At 48.5% G+C, this 17,727-nt stretch overlaps 1 protein-coding gene and 1 long non-coding RNA gene across 2 annotated transcripts; one reads left to right on the forward strand and one right to left on the reverse strand.

Moving 5' to 3' along the window:
* Positions 1-975: 975 nt before the first annotated feature.
* LOC136467295 (uncharacterized) lies at positions 976-3,980 on the forward strand. Its single transcript, XM_066465940.1, has 2 exons — positions 976-2,506; positions 2,604-3,980. Exon 1 carries the CDS (start codon positions 1,763-1,765, stop codon positions 2,144-2,146), a length of 384 nt encoding a protein of 127 aa, XP_066322037.1. The 5' UTR covers positions 976-1,762; the 3' UTR covers positions 2,147-2,506; positions 2,604-3,980.
* A 5,747-nt stretch (positions 3,981-9,727) lies between these two features.
* Positions 9,728-11,316, reverse strand: LOC136467296 (uncharacterized). The gene is made up of 5 exons (XR_010761549.1): positions 11,251-11,316; positions 10,967-11,164; positions 10,241-10,877; positions 9,956-10,153; positions 9,728-9,864 (listed from the first exon to the last, which is right to left on the reverse strand). It is a non-coding gene; the product is annotated as an uncharacterized lncRNA (long non-coding RNA).
* Between the last annotated feature and the right edge of the window lie 6,411 nt (positions 11,317-17,727).

Consider the following 17,727-nt stretch of genomic DNA (forward strand, 5'->3'; position numbering starts at 1 on the left):
ACGGTGATAGCGACTTGGTGATGGAGGATTGCAGCTTATTTGCAGCAGCAGTGGCTTTTTTTCTCTCTCTCTCTACTGTTACTGTACAGCTGCTGTTTTTGGCTGCAAAAGAGTTGAAGCGAACAGTTTAGCCGAAGTCTGGTAGCTCCACACAACGATTGTGACCTTTTGTCGTTAGCCTGGAGAGGGAGCCATCACAGGCGAAATATCCGTATATCGTGCAACTGCTAATCGCACTGGTGGCGCAATAGCATCGTCAGACGTGTTAACCGCTGCAAATACTAGGATACTAGGATTATCTGGCACATCATTTATCTAAACATCCAGATACATGAGAAGCGTGACTACATTCGTATTCTTCTTGGTACACACTGATTAGGCACAAGTTATATATTAACTCGTTAGGTCGCTTGTCACTGTTATTACATTAAATATATATCCAGATGCATGGGAAGCGTGAGTACATTCTTATATTCTGGAAAATCAAGGAGTCAAGTCTTGGTGAAAAGGATGAGAGGTTTGTTATGATGCTTGAGAGGAACCTCCGTGGAATTTTTTTTCCAACCATCTGATGTTAGAAGCATAAATTAAGAACAATTAAAGGTAACTAAGGGTAGTTCAATCAATTCAGTGGATATTAAGTTTGACGAACATCTGCTTTCTTTTCCCTCTCGCGCGAATTGAATGCCGGCTATGCCGCACGGATCTCTCGGAGGGTCTCGCCGGCGCCGCCGCTCTGTAGGGGGCTCACCGGCGCCAGCTGCCTATTTGGGATCACCTCCGTTGAGCTCGCCACCACGCGTATGTAGGGGCCACCACTCGCCTGAATGGGGATCACGGGCGGCCGCCTACACTGCTTTAAAATCGAACGATGTTCCAATAAGGCTCTCCTGAAAAACTCTGTGCCATTCGGCTGTTATTATGGATCAAGTTTCTGTCCACTATTTTTTGGTCCTGACCCATAACTTAAGTTTCTCTAAATTAGTTCCTCCTATTTTTTTTGACCATTCGATCCACTCAAATGGAGGACTCTCAATATTTTCAAGCACCGTAAAATTTCTCAAAGTATTAAGCACGTTATTAAAGTCGATTTATTGCCACCAGTGAACTGATAGCTACTCATTCCTTTCAAGTACGATATTTTGACAAAATCTGGTTAAACTTTTGAATCTTTAGCTGTAATAATGGCTTTTACAATATTTAGTTTGAAAATAGCATCTCAAAAGAAAATGCTTTTGTAATCATAGACAGTTACTAGATTGTAAAAATATATTCTAATGTAAAATAGTGGTAAAAATAGCAATCTCAAAAGAAAATCAAACGTCATACATTTTTGACAGGAGAGAGTAGCTCTATAAATTAAGCAGTTAGACGAGCACTAGCACAAGCTAAGCGTGCATCTGAAGCTCAGTGACCTAGCCAATAATGGCTGGCGACAAGTCGGACAAGCCATGGGAGTACACCCTGCGGAAGTACGTGCTGCTGTGCTGGCCACCGTGGTGGCCACGCTGACTTACTCCTCGGCGTTCAGCCCGCCCGGCGGAGTGTGGCAGGACACCGACGCCGGCCACCTCGCCGGAGACCCCATTATCCTGGACACGCACTACCGCCGGTACCTGGTGTTCTTCTACTGCAACGCCACCGGGTTCGCCTCGTCGCTGGTGGTCATCATCCTCATCCTCCTCCTGTCCGTCCAGCACGAGGACATGAGCGCGCGAACATCTGGACGTGGCGGCACACCCTCGTGCCCCTGCGGGTGGTCATGGCGCTGGACCTGCTCAGCATCTTGGGCGCCTACACCGCCGCCACCTGCCGGGACGCGGTCACCACCACGTACAGCACGCTGCTGGTGGTTGGGGTTTTCGCCTACCTCATGGTCCAGGTGGTGCTGTCGTCATCGGCGCGGCACAGGGGCGACCAGCAGATCGCCGCCGGCAGCGGCGACGCCGACGCCGACCGCGAGGTGCTCGGCGAGCGGCCGCGCAAGGTCCTGATGCTGCTCGCGACGTTCGCGGTCAGCGTCACGTACGTGTCCGGGCTGAGCACGCCCGGCGGCTTCTCGGACGGCTCCCAGGCGGGCCATGCCGCTCGTGACGCCGTCCTGCAGGACTACAACCGCGCCCGCCTGGTCACCTTCTTCCTCTGAAACACCACGGCGTTCGTCGCGTCTCTGCTCATCATCCTGTTGCTCCTGGACAAGAAGCTGCGCGCCAACGCCGGCCTGCGCTCCCACGAGCTCTACGGGTGCATCGTCGTCGCGCTGGCCGGCCTCGTCGCCGCGTACGCCGCGGGGAGCTGCCGGGACGCCGAGACCACCGCCTATTCTGGGATACATGTTGTTCCAGGTCTATTTTGCTGTAAAAGTCGTGGAAGCCACACGGAAGTCCAACTTGTGGCAATGGCTAGTAAGCGTCTATGCTGCAGCATCAGGGTGGTTGCGAGCAATAGCAGCAAGTACCTGTTTCAGGCGACAACCTCCCGAAAGGCATCCTGCTGAAATTGGCAGGTACGACAGCCAAGCTTTGGAATCCACTCTTAATTACTATTTCATTCATGTTAATCAAGCAGCATTTCAATTCTGTTTCTTTGCTTGCAATTATCAGGGAGGAAGTTATCAATGAATCGATGGACAAGGCTCACTCTCTCATTCTACTGATCGCCAGTCTCGCAACCAGCGTGACCTACCAAGCAGGGCTGGTCCCACCCGGCGACGTCTGGCAGGACGACGGCGACGGCCACCTGGCCGGCGACCCGATACTCCTAACGACGCACCCTAGGCAGTACAAGACATTCTATTACTGCAACTCGACCGCTTTCATGGCGTCCCTGGCCGCCATCGTCCTGGTCCAGCGGAGGTCCGCGCTCATCAGGCGCCACACGCTGGAGGCCGCCATGATCCTCGACCTCTTCGGCCTCATGGGCGCGTACACCGCTGGGAGCTGCCGGGACGTGAGCACCTCCATCTACTGGCCGGCGGCGTCATGGTCTACGTGGTGATCCACGTCATCTTCTTCACGCTCGACCACGGGGAGAGGATCGTCGGGCGGCAGCAGGACGACGACGTCTCGGTTGAGAAGCGGCGCAAGCGGCTGCTCCTCTTCGCCATCCTGGTCGCCACCATCACCTACCAGGCCAGGCTGACCACGCCAAATGTCTTCTAGCCCAAGGCCGACGTGTTAGGATGATCTCCACCAGTTGGCCCAACGACCAATTGGTTCCTTGATCCGCACCCTGATCGGGCCGCTCAACCGGTTCTAAGAGGCCGATGGCCCCCGTCGCGTAGCACTATTAAAAAGATGGTAGGGGCTAGGGCTCATGACATGAAGTTCACCGTAGCCGCCAGCGTCCCACCGTGATGTCCTAACCCCAATACGATCTAGAAGGCGGAGCTATAAGCGACGGGATGCACCACCGCCTTCACCGCCGTCTCTGCACCACGCCCGACATCTACTCCACGCCAGACGCCACTGCTTCCATTACCCCGACACCCTCCGTGACGACTACGCCATGGACGGCTCATCATCCTCCAAAGCTGACGGTCAGATACATCTACATTCCCCTCTCTCTATCTTCCTCTCCCGAAGCATGTTCTAGGTCGAATTTGAATCAACCAGTAACAGTTTCACCCTCTAATCTACACCTAGATGATCCTAAGCACTTAACAATGGTATCAGAGCCGTAGATCGTGTCAGGGTAGCAGTGTAGAAGTAGATGGGATAGATCTGGTTCGGATCAAAAGAAAAGGGAAGCAGAGGGTTCATCGAACCCTAAACCCTAATCGGGTGAAGAAAAGGAGTAAGAGGGGATTACGATCTCGAATCAAAACCGAAAGAACACCGAATCGGGTTAATCCAAACCCTAACGAAACCTTAACCCTAACTCGCGACGAGGAAGGGGAAGAGAGTGAATGGACAAGGGGAAAGGGCTCCTACCTGGGGTCCGCCCGCTCCGTCTCCATCGTCGGCCGTCGCATGGACACCGCGCATGAAGTCAACCCCAGCCACCGGGACGAGAGAAGCGTCATCGCATGGTCTCCGCCTTGGGCTCGGGCCAAAGGGCACCACCGTGGTGCCGCTCGACGTTGTCGCGCGTGGCTCCGGCGGCACGCGTGCACCAGCGAGGGGTGCCACGGCGGAGCCGCCATCCCCTACGTTGCGTCTACCTTGAGTTCAGCTGCGCTCTGTCGCTCGTATGGCTGAGAGAGAGAAAGGGGAGAGAAGAAAGTGAGCTAGGGTTCGGGAGTCGGCCGAGGCGTCGACATTTTGTTCTTCTGAGAACGCAGCGTGACCGTCGATCTCAGATGAACGGCTCAGAGTGAATGGGCTGGATTTCTGCCCAGGCGGGCGCACGCGGAGGGCAACTTTGCTGGCCCAGGCCCAGGTTACGGCCTAGGAAGGCACCACAGGCGCGCGAGGAACGCAGGCCAGGCTGATTTGCCGATGGGCCGAGCAAACAGTACTGATTTGAGTCCATTTTTCTTTTTCTTTTTCCAGTAAATCATTATTTCCTGGAAAATGATTAATGACTAAAAGAAAATTAGTAAAGAGAATTTCCCCATGGTAAAATTCATCAATTATCGAGTTTCTGCTGCAAAGTTTAATATTGATGAAATCTTCTAATTAAATTAGAACCAACGGGAGAAATTAATTTGAAGAGCAGTTATATTTAGTAAATTGTGATTATGTTTATCCTCTAATTAATTAGAACCAACAAAAATTTTTAAATTAGAGGGGTAGTCCGATTTGTTTATGTTAAATTATGGTATTGTTATCTTCTAACCAACGTTGATGATAACAATATTATAATGAATTTAAGTTTGAAGTTTAAATCTCTGATAAATTTTACACCAACGTGGTCAATTTTTTAGAGAGTAGATAAGGACCAAGAAATGCTCCTGAACTGAAAGAATGTATTTAATTATCAAGTTTTCGCTACAATAATGTTAATTATCTTCCAATTAAATTCGAACCAATGGAAGAATTTAATTTTGAAGAGCAGTTATATGGATTTCAAGTTAATTTATGAGTTTTATGCATTAATTCTATTTTCTGCCCAACGGTGATGTAGAATTGATGCAGAAGCATATTGTATGTTTTATCTTTAACCGACGAGATCACTCGGTTATATGTCAACGGGCTACAATGCTGGGGTATGTGAATAAAAAGGCTCGAGTCAAGCTAGTTCAGGATAGTTTTTGTTAGTTTACAAATTTTCTAATTAAATTAGAACCAATAGGAAGATTTAATTAGAAAAATAAAGTATAAGTGAATGTTTTAGTCGTCATGACTAAGTTTTCGTATAGATATATCCCATATGGGAAGAAGTTTTGGCATAATAATTATGCTAGTCCATCCTATATGGCAGGAGAAGTTTTATGATGGCTCACATGTTTTGTATCCCACATAGCGAGACAAGCTTGGGTAGCCCTTATGCTGTCCTAGTATTGACCTTGGTATAATAGAAATATATCGTCATGGTCAATACTAACCAAAGGATAAGAAAAGATGCAAGCGTGACTTGCAAAAGTACAGCTAATGAAAGACCTCGTTGAGTTGTTGAAGTGAAATAAGGAAAATGTACTACTAAACGAATCAAGAAACATTTTGTTTACATGACATAATCATGTGAATGAAGTAAGTTATAAGTGTCTCCTCGTTTACAGGCTTTCTGAATAGTTCTCGAAATTATGGCAGTAAAGTTCATGCCATATTTTCATGCCATAATTTCGAGGGGGAGAGTATTAAAATCAATTAAGAAAAATACTCTTCATTAAGAGTGAGATTATGATCAATTAAGAAAGATATTCCTCATTAAGAGTGAGACAAAGATTAAATAAGATGAAACCTTTGGAGGAGTACAACATCACAACAATGATACCCCTAAGCAGAGAAATAGCTAAATTCCTAGACCTTTTAAAGTTTCGATAGGAAGATAGCGTAGTCAGCCTCAAAGATGTTGAGGTGGTGCTTAAAGCGCCATATGAGGTTTTAATAGATTAAACCCAAACAAGATATTTAAAGATACACCATCTTTAGAAAAGATGAGAAGATATGGGGGAGCATGGTATGTAGAGATATGTAGAGATCTAAGTCTTGAAGAAAAGAGGGACTGCGTGCCTACTCTAGTGACTCAGGAGCAACAAGTTTCTCAATACCTGTTGATGTTGTATGACTAATACAACACATGTTGTTGGCTCTTCGAAGAAGATGAATAATGTAAACAAGGATCTTGTAATACAGGAGCCTGTAGAATCAATTGCCTCCTGGCAATGAAGAGCAACAACAGTCTCATATGAAAGTGCCAGTAGCTGAGGCCTCAAAAGGTCTCAAATAATTAGTAAACCATTTTTTCCAATGACTATGAAGTCTATGTTAGTAAAGAAATTCAAATGGAGGGTGATCTCACCTCATTTGAAGAAGCCATAAGAAGCGTTTACTCGTTTAAATGGCAAGAAGCTATGGAAGTTGAAATGAATTCGATGAATACCAATGATTTTTTGGGACTTAGAAGTAATTCCTAATGGAGCCAAAACAGTAGGCGATCAATGGGTCTACAAGACAAAATGTGACTCCAAAGGGAATATAGAAAAATATAAAGTTGAAATGAATTCGATGAATACCAACGATGTTTGGGACTTAGAAGTAATTCCTAATGAAGCCAAAACAGTAGGCTGTTAATGGGTCTACAAGATAAAATGTGACTCCAAAGGGAATGTAGAAAGATATAAAGCACGACTTGTAGCAATATACTTTACGCAAAGAGAATGAAAAGATTACAATGAGGGTTTTCTCTCTTGTCTCATGCAAGGATTCTTTTAGAATCATAATAGTGTTCATGGCACATTACGATTTAGAAATACATCAGATGGATGTAAAGACGACATTTCCTCAACGGGGATTTGTATGAAAACGTTTACATGGCACAACCCAAAAGGTTTTGTCGTGAAAGAAAAGACCATATGGGATGCCGCCTGTAAAAATCCATTTATGGATTAAAAGTAAGTCTCTAGACAGTAGTATTTGAAGTTGATGAAACAATAAGAAAGTTTAGGTTTTAAAGAAAATGAGAAGGACAATAGCGTTTATGCAAAGTTCAAGAATGGAAAATTCATTTTTCACATCCTGTAAATAGATGACATTCTACTTACTAGTAGTGATGTTAATCTATCATTCGAGAAGAAGAAGTTTTGTCCTCAAGTTTCAATGTGAATGATCTTGGTGAAGCGTCGTTGGTTCTAGGAATCGGAATTCACCGAGATATAAGAAAATGGGGTATTAGAACTATCGCAAAGGCATACTTAGAAAAGATTCTAAAGAAATAAAGTATGCATATGAGTAAACCTATGCCTGCTCTTATAGTCAAGGGTAATAGTTTTGGGAACTTTAAGTGTTCCAAGAACCGATGTGAGATCGATCAAATGAACATGGTTCCATATGCTTCAGCTGTTGGAAGTTTAATGAGTGTACAAGTACAAGTAAGAACTTACCCTGACGTAGTTTACGTATCTGGGATATTTGGGCAGAAGTCCAGTTTAGATATAGATCACTAGAATAGAGTTGAGAATGTCTTGCAGTTTTACAAAATAATATAGGCCTCATGCTGAGTAAGAAAGAACAAGTACTCTCAAATAGTTGATGGTACGTATGTTAAGTCTTGGCGAGATGTGTAGTGAAATCCACGGTAGTTGCTAACACTCGTAGTTGGAGCATTATTGTGGAAAAGCTCCAAAGCAACAATTGTTGTGTCATCAGTGATGCATACCATAGTATAGCTTGACATGAGGCTCAAGGAACAGACAAAAGAGGTTAAGGGAATTTATACCCGGATTTAACAATGGTAGACAACAACAATAACCATTAAAAGTAAGTTAACTCCTAAGACAACAGGTCAAGTGTGCTGCCAAACATATTGACACTAAGTTATACGTTGTAAAGAAGAAAATCCAGAATTATTTTAAAAGCATTGAGCATATAAGTACCAAGCAAGTACTTGCGGATCCGTTTACCAAAGGCTTACCACCCAGTGCGTTCAGAAAACACACAGTCAACATGGGTTTATGGGAAAGCCTATGATTTCTTAATATTAGGGGCCTAGTTGAGTATCTGTTTTAAAACAGAGAGGTGCATTGTAGCCGTTAAATCTAATGGCAACTGACCGTGACGATGAGGCACGCTCTATGCACTGATCTGTGATGGAATGGGAAAAAGATAAATGAAGTTGAGCTTAAGTCATACGGTGAGATCAAGGGGGAGAATGTTAGGATGATCTCCACCAGTTGGCCCAACGGCCAATTAGGCCCTTGATCCGTGCTCTGATCGGGGACGCTCAACCGGTTCTAAGTGGCTGATGGGCCCCGTTGCATAGTACTATTAAAAGGATGGTGGGGGCTGGGGCTCATGACATGAAGTTCACCGTAGCCGCCAGCGCCCCACCGTGATGTCCTAATCCCAATCCGATCTAGAAGGGGGAGCTATAAGCGACGCGATGCACCACTGCCTTCACCGTCGTCTCTGCACCACGCCCGACGTCTACTCCATGCCGGACACCCGTGGTTCCACTACCCCGACACCCTCCATGACGACTATGCCATGGACGGCTTGTCATCCTCCAAAGCTGACGGTCAGATACATCTACATTCTCCTCTCTCTATGTCTCTCTCCCGAAGCATGTTCTAGGTCGAATTTGAATCAACCAGTAACAGTTTCACCCTCCAATCTCCACCTAGATGATCCTAAGCACTTAACACGATGACCAGGGCCACCGCGCCGGTGAGCCGGTGCTCCTCTCCAACTACCCGCGCCGCTACAAGGCCTTCTTCTACAACAACTCTATGAGCTTCATGTCGGCCATCGCCCACATCATACTGCTCATGAACCCAAACCTGTACCGGCCGGCGATACGGAGCTACGCGCTCTCCGTCTGCACGCACTACTAGATTCAGGCGCTTTGCCGAGTGCCGCACTCAGCAAAAGCCACTCAAGAAAAAAATGGCCGACAAAGCAGTCTTTGCCGAGAGCCATTTGTCGGGCACTTGACAAAGCTTTTGCCGAGTGCCGAGACAGCACTCGGCAAAGAAGACGAGACGTCACAGCGTAGGAAACGGTGACGGTGGCTTTGCTGAGTGCCAACCCGGACGACACTCGGCAAAGTTTTTCATTTTTTTAAATTCTTTGCCGAGCGCCGCCTGGGCTGGCACTCGGCAAAGTTTTTTATTTTCATTTTTTTAAATTCTTTGCCGAGCGCCGCCCGGGATGGCACTCGGCAAAGTTTTTTTTAAATTTCTTTGCCGAGCGCCGGACGGGTGGCTCTCGGCAAAGTTTTTTATTTTTTTTAAATTCTTTACCGAGTGCCGGATGGGTGGCACTCGGCAAAGTTTTTTATTTTTTTAAAACAATTCTTTGCCGAGTGCCATGGTCATGGTACTCGGCAAAGCTGGGAAACGGGTTGGCGCCCCTTTTTTCAACTTTGTCGAGTGCAGTGACCATTACACTCGGCAAACTGACCAAAACCAGTTTTTTATTCATTTTTTACATTCCATCACGACAAACATAAATTATCACATATATCTCACATCCATCCAAACACACATCACATATTTATCACATCCATCGCATATATCACATTCATCACAATATATCACATATATCACATACATCAATCCAAACATCTATCACATATATCATAGTTATCCAAATATACCACTAGTGCATGACAAGTATATCAGAAATCCATCACCAAGTGAACAACAAATGCAAATACAACTAATGCTACTCATCACCAAGGTGGAAACTGAGTGCCTGGTGAAGGAAAAGCTAGATCAGTCGGAGGCGCATGAGCTGGATTATTTGAACCCTCCAACTGAGGCTGCACAAAGGAGAAGAGATTGCATGCGTTAGACAAGATTACTTGGATAGCTAATCTAGGTCATACAAGCAAAGCACAAGCAAAAACTCACAGGAGTAGCTGCAGCTGCAGGAGTCGAAGGTGGAGCGAATAGCCCAAGTGGCATAGCTAGACCCATATGTTGCCCAAGAGTCTGCATGAACTGCATCATTTCGACCATCCTCTGCGCCTGGGCCTCTCGCGCGGCCCGCTCGGACTGCAGCTGGGCCGCTAGGTCCTGACGTTGCCTTGCTTCTTCTTCCAGCCGGGCCTGCAATATTTCACTCCAATGTTTTAGTAATGCAAAGCTAATAAAGGTGTGTAAAGATCAATGTACGATGAGTAAAATAAGAATAACCTTGAGTTCGTCGACCCGTTGCTGTGAAGCGCTTGGCCATGGCCGTATGGCTGGGCTTGCGCTCGTGCTTCGTGCTCGGATCTAGGAGAGAGAGGGAGTAGAGGTCGAGTCAATGACACCGTCACCAAGCCAGTACCGCCCATGCTTCTTGCCTCCACCCACCCTCATGACGATCTCTGCATCAAAGTCCTCGGTGCTCGAGTCGTACTCTAGCCCATGGACCGACCTTGCCATCGACGTGTACTCACTGATGCAGGTGTGGATGCTCGGGTTGGTGTATGCCTTGGGTGGGTCCTCCGAGTTGTAGGAGACGCCAGACGTCGCCTTGCCCTTGTGGGACATACACCATGCCTGGAAGTCAGAGCATTGCTGGCCACCATGTGCCTCCGACTGCGAGAAAGACAGTAAGATGATTAGAAATCAGGCATAATTGAGCGTCAGAATAGATAAATGAATCCGTGCACCCATAATTGTTTGTATCCGGTGAGGTTACGGTTGCCTTGATGGTGTGCTGGACCTTGCATCTACAAATGCCACTCTCGGGCAGTATCATGCGTCTCGGCCACCTGAGCATGAACCACTTGTCCACGATCATCGCCCACCACTCGGGATACAAGGAGCACCACCAGGGACACATCTACACATCATCAAGTATTTGACATATAAAAAGATCAAATTAAACCAACTTAATCTCAAAACAAATCAATATTAATGTTCTTTATCTACCTCAAGGTAATGGTCTCGGGTCAGCGTCATCTTTCTTACTTCTTCTTTGCTGACCTTCTCTCCAAGTTTTGACCCGTAGTAGGTTATGATGGCCTAGATGCGCGCCTCATGATACATGTCGGTGACAAGTTTTTTATAGGCTTTGGTAGCCACCAAATCTGCCCTGGCCTCAGATCCCTCCTCGCATATGAAATAAGTCTACATACAGACGCGATGTATCCATTCATTATTTCAAGAAAAGTCCAATGAATGTGATGTATTGAGTAGTGTAGTGCGAGGGAGACTTAGGCGACGTGGTGCAGGCAGACCCGCAGCGACGAGGAAGATGATCGGGGTTGCCGAGATACTCCGGCTCGGCTACGACGGCTCTTCTCTACAAAAAAAAGAACAAAATACTATCTCAGTTCAAAATTTCAGTAGAACCTCCCCTGCACGGTGAGGTATCCAAAACCTGCAAAAAACATACGACACGATGGCCGACAACCACATATACATTTGCATTCAATTCAACATATCATTGCCAAGTCACATTCATCCACCACCACCACCACCGCCGCCGCCGCCACTCTACTCTTCAACTACTACAACCACCACCACCGCCGCCACTCTACTCTTCTACTACTACAACCACCACCACCACCACCACCACCTATTACTACTACTACCACCACAACCACCACAACCACCTACTGTACTACTACTACCACCACCACAACCACCTACTACTACTACTCTATCGAACTCTACTTCTACTAAAACATACTACCACTGCTACTCTACTACTCACCTATGGTGTCGGGGGCTGGGAGGGCGTCGGGGCATTGGGGTCGGCCAAGGCACGTCGGGGACGGGGAGAGGATGGCCACGACGGTCGGGGTCACGCCGAGGACGGCCGGGGTCGCGCCGAGAGGGCCAGGGCGGCGCTGTTGTGGGCCAGGGAGCGGGCCGTGGTGTTGGAGCGACGGGCGTGGGGCAGCGGGCGCCGGTGGGTCGCGGTGTCCGGGGTGGCTGGTGGAGGCGCATCGGTGTGGGCGGGCCGATGGGCAAAGGTGGTGGGGGCACGCCGACGGGGGCGCGCCGCCGTGCGCGGGTGGCGGAGCGGCGGGGGTGCATCGGTGGGGTGGGGCGGACGGGGGCACGTCGGCGGGGCGGGGCGGGTGAAGGCGGTGGGGGCACGTCGGGTGAGCGGGCGGGGCATGCGCGGGGCGGGGCGGGATGGCGGTGCGCGTGTGTGCATGTGTGGGAGGGAGGGAGGTAATGGTTGGGTGGCTGGTTTGTCTAAGTGTGGATGGGCCATTTGCCGGGTGCCCTGATCTGGCACTCGGGCTGCCGGTTTGCTGAGTGCCAGATCGAGGCACTCAGCAAACGTGTTCTTTTTTTGAAATCTAAACCCTAAACCGCACTGCATCGTATTTTAAAAAAACACCACTTTGCCGAGTGCCGGGCGGAGAGGCACTCGGCAAATATTTTTAAAAAGATTTGGCACGCTCTTTGCCGAGTGTCCCCATGGAGGGTGAAAGGATCAAGATGCCCAAGAGGGGGGTGAATTAGGCTAATTCTAAATTTCTTCGCAATGATTAAATCCTATGGATAGCCCAATTAACCCCTTGTGCCTAGAAAATGTTCCTAATTGTTCTACCACACAAAAGACTTGCAACCTAAGTTCCAATCCTACTCTAGCATGGCAATTCTAAGAATGTAATGACATGAATTGAATTGCTCAAAGTAAATGCTCAAAGTAAATAGAGAGGAAGGAACGCGACGATGTTTTGCCGAGGTATCGGAGAGTCGCCACTCCCCACTAGTCCTCGTTGGAGCACCCGCACAAGGGTGTAGCTCCCCCTTGATCCACGCAAGGATCAAGTGCTCTCTATGGGTTGATTCTTTGATGCTCTGTCATGGTGAATCACCCACAACCGCTCACAACTTGAGTTGGGTCACCCACAAGCTCCGCCGGGTGATCACTAAACTCCCAATCACCACTAAGCCGTCTAGGTGATGGCGATCACCAAGAGTAACAAGCATGAACTCTCACTTGACCACGACAAGCCTAATGAGAAGGTGGATGCACACTTTGCTACTCTTGATCTTCACTAATGAGGTCTCTCTTTGGATTCTCAAATCTCAATCACCTCACTAGAACCTTGCTCTTCTTGGCACTCTCTAAGGTGTTTCTCAGCTGTTGGAATGAGCAAAAGTACCCCCACACTTGAGTGGAGATGGTATTTATAACATGGGCTGAAAAACGAACCGTTATGTGCCTCTGCGGTGTGACCAGACGCTCCGGTCAGTACATCCCAAACTCTAGGGTTTACAGTGTGACCGGACGCGTCTGGTCACGATTTACCCTCTCTGGACCCTTACTGGAAACGACTGGATGCTAGCCCTCAGCGTCTGGTCACTTGACCTTCCAGCGTCCGGTCGCATCGAATGATTTCACCTCAGTCAAATGAACTGACCGGACTCTACGCCAGCGTCCGATCACACCGAAGCCAGCATCTTGTCAGTATTTGACCCTCCATTCACTTCCAACTCTCGATCATACATGAATGAAGTTTGCTCCATTGGATCTTAGGCATATGTAGGAGCTATCTAGCGCTAGTTTTAACAAGTGTGCACCACACCTAACTCACTAGACTCACCTAGGTCAAGCTACCCATCCATACCCCCCTTAATAGTACAGCCAAAGGAAAAACAAAGTCCTAAACTACTCTAAGTGTCTCTCCAATTCCAATTGACACTTAGAACTAGTCATCCTTAACCTTGTCATCCATCCTTTGAAACCAAAACGATTTCCATCGTAGGGGCATGACCACCTCGATTGCCCAATTGATCTCCATTACCATGACCTATTTTAATTACCTCTGCAAAACACACGTTAGTCATAGTAATCTTGTATTGTCATTAATCACCGAAACCCAACTAGGGGCCTAGATGCTTTCAATCTCCCCCTTTTGGTGATTGATGACAATACTACCTCGAGTATGTGAAAGAGTTGAGGTTTTTAACATGCTTGGATCATATAAGTTTTTGTCAATAAGAACAAAGAAGTTAGTCAAGCTTATATGAACCAAGCCAACATGATGTACTCAAAAGATATGAAACAAGCATGAGTACAAGTAATAAAGCTCATTTGCATCGGAGTAAAGCGTGGAAGCAAAGACAAATGAGCATAACACAAGTGATATGACATATAAAAAATTCAAAGTAGAGAGCACACATGTCATATACCATAGTCACGTAGATATCACTATCACGTATATATAGTTCAATGCAACAAAGTAAACACACGATGAATGCATAATAGTGTATCACACATAAAAACTCCAAATGTAATATATAAGCTAATATAAAAACTAAGCTCCCCCTAAATAAGTAGCTCCCCCTAAGCCTAACATACTCGAACCCTCTCCCCCTTTGGCGTTAAACACCAAAACCTACGGGTCGGTAAGTGGGACTGCAGCAGACGAGCCGGGCGCTGAGGTACGAGGGGCAAGGTGGAACTGGGTGCCATCATCGTCTGATCCAGAACTCTGGGCTATCTGACCCTCTATAGCTAGTAGTGTCGCTGAAGTGGTCTGGGTCTGAGCTAGAACAGGTGCTGCCTATGACTCTGCTGGTATGCCCGTAGTAGGATCTGAAGATGCAACTAAGGAAGGAAGCCTCTGTGTAGTCACGGCAACGGGAGCTGTTGTAGAAGGACCTGGGGCATACAAATGTGGCGGTGTAGGCTGCCCTATCAACTCACTGAAAGAGGCTCCAAGACTCTTGGAGACTGAAGTATCTGGCTCAAGCAGCGACGATGTCTGTGCTGGTGTGAAGCCCGTCTGAAATGGAGTGAACTGTGGGGCTACCACTAGCGAAGCGAACCACCGGGACACCTGCTCTGTAGGAGAAGCATACTATGTTGGTGGTTGTTTTTGACTCTAAAGCCCACTAGGTTGTAACGCTGGAGTCGTCGAAGTAGTGGCTGCCTGACCAAGCTGGGGCGAAGGCTATGGCGGTGGAGCCCCAATGGCAGTCACAACATGCTGCATAAATCCAAGGATCTGCTGCTGCATGAGGATCTACTGCTGATGCATGGCCTACTGCTGCTGCTGTAGAGCCTGAGTCTACTGATGTATAGCTAGCTGCTGCTGCTGGATCTGCTGCTGCTGGTGCTGGAACTCATCCTGCCAAGTCTAGAACTGAGTGAATGTAGTAGCTATCTCCTGAGCCTGTCGTGCCTGGTCCTGCCTCATCCGCTCAAGTATAGCAAGGAGAGCAGGGTCGGTCTGCGGGGTAGGTGGCGCTGAGCTAGAGCTGCCGGCCTCATGGTCATGTCGCTGAGGAGGCATCTGAGGGATGGGCTGATAGTCATCATTAGAACTGTCACTGGGGTCGCTCACGACCATACCCTCCCACTGAGCAAGCTCCTCCTCCTCTGTAGCTGCAATGCCTCTGATGATATCATCCTACTGGGCTGCAGACTCTAGCACCTCAGGGCGTCGATGTAGCTGACTGGGTGCTGTAGGTGTACTATGCCTGATCATCTGTGTCATGTTATAGGCAGGAAACTTTGTGGTGGCACCACTGCACTCAGCAAGCATCTCTAGTGGCCTCACTGTGACTGCTCTATGGATAAGCCAGGTGATCCAATGAGCATAGGGCAACTATCTATGACCTCTAAAGCCCTCAGCTATTGTATCCTCTATCTCTGACAGAAGAAGATCCCAAATATAAAAAACTATCTGCTGCATTAGAGAGTTGATCAGCCATAACTGGATACGTGTCAAGCCCTCTCTGTATCCCATCCTAGGAAGCAGTGTCCTCCTCATAATAGCCTCAAGCACACGAGCAGTGGGGTTAAGGTCACTAGGGTTTCTCCTCGACCCTTCACCAAAAGGCTCCTTGAAACAGTGATGGACCAAGTCAGTAGGGGACACGTTGCCACCATGAGGGTGTCTGGGGGGTGCTGTTTGGCCATAGCACACCTCGTGAAGTCTGACTGGCTGCTCCTGAAGTCTAAGAATCTCCCTGGCCCTGGTGCTCGTCAATCGATAGTCTCTCCCACCAAATGCAAAGTGAATAAAGTGATGGTGCGGGTCAATAAAGAGAGAAGCATAGAACTACCGAACCCAAGATGGAACATATAGTCCGGTCCGTCCAATCAAACCTGATAGCCCTGGCAGATATGTAAGATAGGGGCGAATGTGCTCTCCAACTGCTGCAACTATAGAGTCAATGTGGCACACCCTCTGATATCTGAAAACTGCCCCACTGTTGAGATAGGCATTGTAGAAATCCTGCTGCAGTGGAGTGTAGAAGCCCTCTGAAGCTCTCTCATCCCTCCTCGGCGGAAACCATATCTCAAAATCAACAAATCTTAGCTGCTGAACTTGCTTGGTCGTGGCGGCCCTCAAGTCAAGATGGGTCACTAGAGGCGGACCCTATGGTCTGGGTGGTGGACGAGAACCCCCTCCGCTGTGTGTTAGCCCTCGGTGTGACTGGGGCACGGGTACGACCAGAGCGGTGAGGCTGTGGCTGAGGTGCCTACTCTGTCTCCCTGGCCTGCTGGCCCTCCTGAGTCTGCTCTGTCGACTCTGCTAGTGGGGGCTGTTGTTGTGGCTCCTGCTGTGACTCCCCCTAAGGCTGAGGCTCCACAATGGGAAGATGTCGTCCTGCCATCATGACAGTCCCAGGTGGACTACCATGAAGATGCTCAATACACTGAAGTCTACCCTACGCCTCTGGTGATAGATGATCTGCTATAACAACTCCACTACGAGCGCCTCCTCTTTCAGCATGCTCTGCGGCCTCTGCAACTATGGCGGCCCTTGCTGTATCAGCATCTAGATAATTGTGCTTTCTGACTGCCAACTTCTTGGTCGCCTTGCCTTTGGGGTCTGTAGGCTGGTGAGGCGGGGGCCTTCGATCCTCATCTCCTGGACCACCACCGACATTCTTCGTGCGAGCCATCTGATGAATCTGAAGAGAATCAACTGCCGCTGATAGGTAACAACTGCCTCTGACACTTTTGAGGCTTGTCCTCGATCCTTACTCATGAGCTTGGCCCCGAGTTAACTGACAACTGCCACATGATCTCAATGGCACCGACTCGCTGCACGATGGAATAGATAGGATATACAATATGTCTAATAGATGCGAAACCCTAGGAAGCAAGAAATTTGAATACGAAATTGAAACACGGGGCATTGCTACCTGACGAACCAATGATCCGATGAAAAGCTAAGCGACACATGGGGAACCACCGAATCTAGGGCTAGGGATTGTAGTGGAGGATCGGCGATCTAATATGGTGAATCGACGGCCCTATGAAAATAGTGCTGCAATGAATGGCTAGGTCACAGCGAAGTTGCAATATGGATTGCTAGGGCATGACGGTAGGGCCTTACCGGCGATGGATGTGGATGCTACTGCGGCTCGGGCTTGCTCGGTGGTGGAGCACGGCTGGCTCAGTGGCTAAGCGGCACCTAGCACGGGCGAGCTATGGTGTCTCGTGGGCAACAGGGAGGCGGCGGTGGCGCGAGGGCAAGCAGCGGCTAGGGCACGTCGTGGCTTGAAGAGCGCTGGTGGCGCTGGAGGAAGCAGCGGCGTGCGGGCTTGTGGTGGCGCGAGGCATGGGAGGCAGCGACGCTGGGCAGTGGCGACGTGCGGTGGCATGTGGGCCCAGCTGTGGTGGCGCTAGGAGGTGCGGTGGCGATGCTGGCAGCGCGCGGGGATGATGGCGACGAGCACAGGAGGTGGTGGCTCGGCGCACG

This window comes from Miscanthus floridulus, chromosome 7 (assembly GCF_019320115.1).
Source record: "Miscanthus floridulus cultivar M001 chromosome 7, ASM1932011v1, whole genome shotgun sequence".
Taxonomy (NCBI): Eukaryota; Viridiplantae; Streptophyta; class Magnoliopsida; order Poales; family Poaceae; genus Miscanthus; species Miscanthus floridulus.